Source organism: Echeneis naucrates, chromosome 14 (genome assembly GCF_900963305.1).
Source record: "Echeneis naucrates chromosome 14, fEcheNa1.1, whole genome shotgun sequence".
In the NCBI taxonomy this organism is placed as follows: Eukaryota; Metazoa; Chordata; class Actinopteri; order Carangiformes; family Echeneidae; genus Echeneis; species Echeneis naucrates.
In genome coordinates, this window is record NC_042524.1 from 509,956 (window position 1) to 517,409 (window position 7,454).

The following is a 7,454-nucleotide window of genomic DNA, read 5'->3' on the forward strand; positions in this document are numbered from 1 at the left end:
CCACAGGTTATAAAGAAGGAAGACTCTATTGAATTCTATGGGAAAATGTCCCTCCTTCTCACCAAGATCATGGGCTCAGTCTCCTCCTCCCACAACTGTGATGTGAAAACAGACAACTTATTTTTGTGTGAAAGCGGTTTATTGAATCCATCAGAGCAGCTTTCCCAGCGGAGCAGATTGGTGTCACTGGTAAATTCCCAGTATGAACAGGTGGAAGCTCTAAATGGTTAAATATGTTCTAGAAAACTTTTTTTTTTTAAGATTATGAAAAACATTATTCTACAAACAGGCTTCGTCAGTCTCGCCGTCATAAAGCGTCGTAGTCGTCGTCATCTTCATGCTTCCTCTTAAGAGACTCGCCGCCCGTGTTCTGCGACACCATGTTGGTGGTGATGAGGATGTTCTTGGAGCCAATCAGTGACGGGTTGATGAGGACGTTGGAGACAGCCGGTGTGGACGGCGTGGCTGTCAAGACAACGAAGAAAAAAGGTTTTTATATTGATTCATTCTTTTTATTTTACACTTTTCTTGTTAAAAAAACCTACAAAAATAACGAACTCAAACATCTTTGAACGGTCCCCAGATGTCGACACCAAATGTAAATACATTTATTGTCAGACTGGGAGGAGGCAGATATTCTTACTGGTCTTGGTGGTGGTTGTCTGAGAGGGCGGAGGGATCTGCACTGTGAATCTCTGACCCGTCAGAGATACTGGTGTTCCCACTTTAGTGGTGACAGATTGGACAGACGGCGTTCCTGCGGAGGAGACACCGGTCACAGCAGGAAGTACTGACGGGAACACTGGCCTAGTTTGTCAATGCACAACTTGATCTGATTCAACCTGAACCCGAGGTGCAGGATGAGACTCACCGAGCGTCGGCGTGGACGGTCTGCTGGAGACGGCACCAACACTGAGACGAGGCACCGATATCCTCCCAGCAGACGACGACACCTGGAAGCAAGAAGAGTCCAGAGGTGGAGTTGAACAGGAGGACAGAAGGATACAAGCTGAAGGTGAAGATGGACGGAGTGTCTGTACCTTCTTCTGGATAGATTTTAGTCTGTAGTTGGGGGCGGTCAGACAGTAGCGGTCCGGTGGGAGTCGAGGTCCAGTGTAGGGTTTAATCAGAGGAAGAGGAGTCTGGTTCTTCTGCCTCGCAACCTCCAACAAGAACTGAACAGGAAAACAATCAGAACATCCCTAGAAAAGGCTGACACAACACATGATCACAGTACGTTTACAGGCGATTACATCTCGTGGTGGCGGCGAAGTGAACGACTGATCCATGCGACACTGGATCGCCAGTTTGATGTCATCAGCATCCACGTTGGATTTCTTGGCGTGTGTGGCGTAGATTTTGGCGTCCTCGATGATGGTTGTGACGTATCCTTAGTGTGGAAAGGAAAAAAAAAAACAAACAAAACATTTAGAGCTGGGCGAGGATCTGACTTGCACTGCTCTGACCAAAACAGTCCTGGACCTCTTAAATGAAGGTTGATGTGGGGACATTTCCCATAGATTTCAATACAATCTTGACAACTTCTTTGTACTCACTGTAGGTGAACTCCAGCATCTGGTTGATGACTCTGGGCTCGTACTCTGTGATCCCCATGTCCTTCAGGATCTGGATCATCACCTTTTATCAAACAACACGATGACATCAGAGCCCCAGACCAGATACAGACACATCATCTGGATCCGGTCACTCTCACTGGGTATTGATCTGCTAACAGATCCGGATCCGGTGGACCCCCTTTGGGATGTGACCCATAGAGATGGAGCAGAGAAACGGATCCGGGACCTGGAGATCTGTTTCCCTCTGCTCCAAACTCTCCGATAAAACTGACTGATGATATTTAAAGAAACAACAACCAACCGCCGGCTATGCTAACACATTAGCTGGTCGCCATTGATGTGAACGGTGGTCCGATGCTAATGTTAGCAGCTAGGCTAACTGTCATTCGGTGGCCCGGATAGATGTTTCCGTTACCGACAGAACCAACTCCGGCCAGCCTGCAGGAACCGGAATAAACCCCCGGACTCCTTCACCGTGGTTACCTGAGCATCCTTCGGGATGGTTTTCGGAGCAGACATCTTAATGTTCCTGCTGCAGCAGCGCCGCCGCCTTCTTCTTCTTCTTCTTCTTCTTCTGCTGCTGCTGCTTCTTCTTCTGTTGTTTCCGCTCACTGACGTTAGCGACCCCCACCGGCCAGAGCAAGATTATCGTCCCAAACCACGCGATACTTCAAAAGTTAATCTTCTTCTTTTAGATTCTGTCCAAAATAAAAACATCTTTTGCAGCGCTGTCATAACATCCGTGCTGTGGCAACAACAGCACCAGGTCATATCATGGAATATTTTGTTCCATCTTTTTGTTAACTGCAAGGTAAATACTAACTCCCTAAAATACTTTATTAATATTATAATTACTACTGTTATTTTTCATCAAATATAATCATTTTAATCCTATTTCCTGCAGGGACAGAGTGAGAAGAAACACCAGGACGCCTGAAGCTGGCGCTGAAGTCTCACAGATTGAGGTGTGTACACTTGGCCTTTATCTAACATGTTCTCATAGAAAATGTGTAGCCAAAACATAAATTCTGTTCTGTGAAAGAAAACCACGAAGAGGAAGACTCTGCAGGTCTGCAGGGAAACGCCTGCTGGACTTCAGGAACAGTCACAGTTGGTGAAGATATCAGAGACAAAAACAAGCTTCACACTGGTGGCTGTTGTGAGCTGATCTGATAGAAGATCTTCTCAGTAGTCATAAAAGATGCTCTGTATCGAGTCTTATCTCTTCTTCAGCAAACACAACCTTCAGAAGAAAAAGCGCCGCAACTTCTCTGATGACTAAGATTCCCAGAAGACTTGAGATTGAGAGACGATGAGGGGACGGAGTTGGTCCAGCTGATAAAACTGTTGACTCACAGCAGTCAAACAGCAGCCGCAACATGTAAGTTACAGGATGTCCTTTAACTAACCCCCAGAGAGCTGCATCAAAGTGAACTTCACATTAACATGGTAGTTAGTGGCCCCTGACCTTTGACCCCTGTACTGTCAGATGACATTAGTGATGCAGGTGAAGCTGACGCGCGTGTTTGGTGACAAAGAGAAACATGTTGCGTTTCCCACCAACCGCCCTTCACCAGCTCTTCGGCGGCAGCGTTAGCCTCGTGTTTACCTGCGGCGTTTATGGACATATTCACACACATCCACGCCATAAAGCCATGAGAACCATGACACCTCTCCGACTGTGCGCCGCAGTGTGTTTTTAAAATGATTAACCTTTACGGCCAGTCGGCCTCTGCAGCTCTGCTCGTCCCTCAGAGTTGTAAACAAGGACAAAGTGATCAGGAAGTGACACACATCTGACTGCAGAGACACATGAAGCATATGTATAAAGTTCTACATTCAGACATTCTGTTTATCCTCGACAGATAAGTCAGGAGTGTTTCTAATTCTTTGTGTATAATTATTATGTTTGTTATTTTCTATCTAATATATAGCTACATTTTCATATGTGCAAATATTATGTATGTTATATTTGCATACCAGTTTCAAACATCAGTGAAATTTTACACTGTACGGTGGCCACAATTGGACAAAACAGATAGACTAGTGAAACACAAACATCAGAGGAAATGGGCTCTAAACGCACAAACACAATGAATATGAATTCACTTTTATTTTTTTCGTCTTTCTAAACAATTTAAATTGACAAAGTTTTTCCCTCCAAAGAATCAGGTTGTAACTGTGCAGGAGACAGCGACGGTGCTTGTCGGTTTGTTCTTCTGTTGCCAGGTTCCCCCTTCATGTTCGCTTTCTCCTTCAAATCATCCCGATGTTAAAGTTCACACTTCACAGGTGCAGTCTGGATATAACAATGGCGGGAAGTGAGAGCCAGGAAGAGACTGTCTCCCCCCATGCCCCCACCCCTCTTTCTTAGCATTAGCATTTTTAGCAAGCAGCAGCTCGGAGGTGTGATCTGTCTTTGGTCAACTCTGGGTCATGACCTTTGACCCCCATGTGTTTCAACAAGGAGTGAAGTAAGACAGAGGTTAATAGCGTCGTTAACATGTCACCACTGTTTATGTGTGAAAGGCCAAATTATGAGATTATGACAAAGGTACACAGTGACACACACACACAGATTAGTGCAGACACAATCACAAACCTCTGGAGCCTCGATGGCTGAAACAGCAGGGAGGGGCCGCTTTGATGTGTATGAGTGTGTTGTGTGTGTGTTGTGTGGTGTTGTGTGTGTGTGTGTGTTGTGTGTGTTGTGTGTGCGTGTGTGTTGTGTGGTGTGGTGTGTGTGTGTGTGTTGTGTGTGTGTTGTGTACGTGTGGTGTATGTGTGTGTGTTGTGTGTGTGTGGTGTACGTGTGGTGTATGTGTGTGTGGTGTGGTGTGTTGTGTGGTGTGTGTGTGTTGTGTGTGTGTGTGGTGTGTTGTGTGTGTGTGTGTGTGTTGTGTATGTGTGTTGTGGTGTGTGTGTTGTGTGTGTGTGGTGCGTTGTGGTGTGTGTTGTGTGTGTGTGTGGTGTGTTGTGTTGTGTGGTGTGTGTGTTGTGTGGTGTGTGTGTGTGTGTGTGGTGTGTTGTGTGGTGTGTGTGTGTTGTGTGTGTGTGGTGTGTTGTGTGTGTGTGTGTTGTGTATGTGTGGTGTGTTGTGTGTTGTGTGTGTTGTGTATGTGTGTTGTGGTGTGTGTTGTGTGTGTGTGGTGTGTGTGTGTGTGTTTGTGTGGTGTGTGGTGTGTGTGTGGTGTGTTGTGTAGTGTGTGTGTTGTGTGTGTGTGTGGTGTGGTGTGTGTGTGTTGTGTGTGTGTGTGGTGTGTGTGTGTGTGGTGTGTGTGTTGTGTGGTGTGTTGTGTGTGTGTGTGTGGTGTGTGTGGTGTGTTGTGTGTGTGTGTGGTGTGTTGTGTGGTGTGTGTGTGTGTGTTGTGTGTGTGTGTGTGGTGTGTTGTGTGTGTCTGTGGTGTGTGTGTGTGTATGTGTTGTGTGTGTGTGTGTGTGGTGTGTTGTGTGTGTGTTGTGTTGTGTGGTGTGTGGTGTGTTGTGTTGTGTGGTGTGTTGTGTGTGTGTGTGTGTGTGTGTTGTGTTGTGTGGTGTGTTGTGTGTGTGTGTGTGTGTGGTGTGTTGTGTGGTGTGTGTGTGTTGTGTGTGTGTGGTGTGTTGTGTGTGTGTGTGTTGTGTATGTGTGTTGTGGTGTGTGTTGTGTGTGTGTGGTGCGTTGTGGTGTGTTGTGTTGTGTGGTGTGTGTGTTGTGTGGTGTGTGTGTGTGTGTTTGTGTGGTGTGTGGTGTGTGTGTGGTGTGTTGTGTAGTGTGTGTGTTGTGTGTGTGTGTGGTGTGGTGTGTGTGTGTGGTGTGTTGTGTGGTGTGTGTGTGTGTGGTGTGTGTGTTGTGTGGTGTGTTGTGTGTGTGTGTGTGTGGTGTGTGTGGTGTGTTGTGTGTGTGTGTGGTGTGTTGTGTGGTGTGTGTGTGTGTGTTGTGTGTGTGTGTGTGGTGTGTTGTGTGTGTCTGTGGTGTGTGTGTGTGTATGTGTTGTGTGTGTGTGTGTGTGGTGTGTTGTGTGTGTGTTGTGTTGTGTGGTGTGTGGTGTGTTGTGTTGTGTGGTGTGTTGTGTGTGTGTGTGTGTGTGTTGTGTTGTGTGGTGTGTTGTGTGTGTGTGTGTGTGTGTGTTGTGTTGTGTAGTGTATGTGTGTTGTGTGTGTGGTGTGTTGTGTTGTGTAGTGTATGTGTGTTGTGTGTGTGGTGTGTTGTGTTGTGTAGTGTATGTGTGTTGTGTAGTGTGTGTGTGTGTGTGGTGTGTTGTGTGTGTGTGTGTGTGGTGTGTGTGGTGTGTTGTGTGTGTGTGGTGTGTTGTGTGGTGTGTGTGTGTGTGTTGTGTGTGTGTGTGTGGTGTGTTGTGTGTGTGTGTGGTGTGTGTGTTGTGTTGTGTGGTGTGTGGTGTGTTGTGTGTTGTGTTGTGTGTGTGTGTGTGTGTGTGTGTGTGTTGTGTGGTGTGGTGTGTGTGGTGTGTGGTGTGTTGTGTTGTGTAGTGTATGTGTGTTGTGTAGTGTGTATGTGTTGTGTGGATGAAACTCAGGACTAATCACTGATGTTTCTGTATCCTGACGTCCCACCTGGACTCACCTGGACCGTCCTGCTGCTCCAGGTGAGTTTGTGTCAGATCGTCTCTTGTCATCATTTAAAAAATGAACATCGTGTTGTACTGAAGACTTGAAACCATAAACTCACCATTTCCCATAGTTCACTTTTTCAGCCTAACTAACGACTGAACAAATCAGATTCCGTCCAAAGTGTCAGATTTAAATGTGACATTGTGGCGTTTCGTACATGAAGACTTTTGTTTGTGCTGCGATTCTTCAGGAAGTCAGTAAAAGAAGAAGAAGAAGAATCTGTGCCTCTTTGGCTTTTATCAAACATGAACTTGGAGAAGAATCAGATGTCGAAACCTCGACGCTATCAACAGGACGAAGGTTAATGAGGGGGAAAGGTAAGGCAGGGAGGAGACGCACAGCTCGGTGACTGAACAGATGTTCGTCAGCAGTGAAAACAAAACCTGAACAGTTATCTTTATCCATTTCAGCCGTTTATGCTGTCACCTCACTCTGATCTCCACTTTCTAAATTTTACTTTCAATATCAAATTTAATGTTGTTCTAACGAGAGTTTTAGAAAATATCTGGTTCTGTCTTTCAGACAACAAGAAACTCTCTTTCAGCGAAACCGAATTAAAACATTAACCATAATTCCCACAATGCATTTCAACCTTTCCATGAACAATTGGTGAATTTTGACAAAGCTGAACTTTGTTTGCACTTAACGACATCGTGTTGTCACTTCCCTCTGCGGCCGTCTGCTTTTATTTCATTATTATTTCATTTAATGTTTAAAATCTAAATTTCATTTTGAAATTTTCTTGGCTCGTTGTCTTTGTCACGTTAAATAGTCAGTAAACTTCTGTAAATATGGTGGTCACCCTTTAACCCTGAGTGATACCATGGCAACCACTCACATCGCCCTGGCAACAGACAAAGTTTATCGAAACCTGAAAGTTCCCAGTTAAAGTGTCGTCTCTGTTCAACGTCATCTTTTTCTGGATATATCGTAAATGTTAAAAACCCACAAGAGGTTCCCTTCACAAACACTGTGTAAATATTCTTTTTATAAAAATGTCTGAGCTGCAGTTTGTTCCTCAAACGTTGTGTTATTCATTCAACACTTCACGTGCCAACGTTGTTTATGGCCTCTGGATGTGGATGAAAAACTTCTCCTTCCTCGTTCCCAAAGCTGACAACCGAACAAATGAAGCAGAAGTTCAGTATGAAAAGTTTCAGACCAACAAGGAGTTTTCACCTTTGGCCTTTTGGACATGACTGAACTCTGAACATTTTTTACTAACTATCAATATACAATAATTATTAAATTAATAATAATAATTACTAT

General features: G+C 45.0%; 1 protein-coding gene across 1 annotated transcript; it reads right to left on the reverse strand.

The window, feature by feature from the left end:
* Nucleotides 1–187: 187 nt before the first annotated feature.
* Nucleotides 188–2,188, reverse strand: taf9 (TAF9 RNA polymerase II, TATA box binding protein (TBP)-associated factor). Its single transcript, XM_029518662.1, has 7 exons — nucleotides 2,061–2,188; nucleotides 1,557–1,638; nucleotides 1,254–1,390; nucleotides 1,041–1,175; nucleotides 872–953; nucleotides 644–757; nucleotides 188–465 (listed from the first exon to the last, which is right to left on the reverse strand). Exons 1-7 carry the CDS (start codon nucleotides 2,094–2,096, stop codon nucleotides 308–310), a joined length of 744 nt encoding a protein of 247 aa, XP_029374522.1. The 5' UTR covers nucleotides 2,097–2,188; the 3' UTR covers nucleotides 188–307.
* Between the last annotated feature and the right edge of the window lie 5,266 nt (nucleotides 2,189–7,454).

Bases quoted from the DNA above. Each gene is read 5' to 3' on its own strand.
- taf9 (XM_029518662.1), bottom strand. From the start codon at position 2,096: ATGTCTGCTCCGAAAACCATCCCGAAGGATGCTCAG. The intron at 1,391-1,556 runs GTGAGTACAAAG...TTCCACACTAAG, and splicing joins GATGCTGGAGTTCACCTACA to GATACGTCACAACCATCATC. The intron at 466-643 runs GTAAGAATATCT...TTGTCTTGACAG, and splicing joins GACAACCACCACCAAGACCA to CCACGCCGTCCACACCGGCT.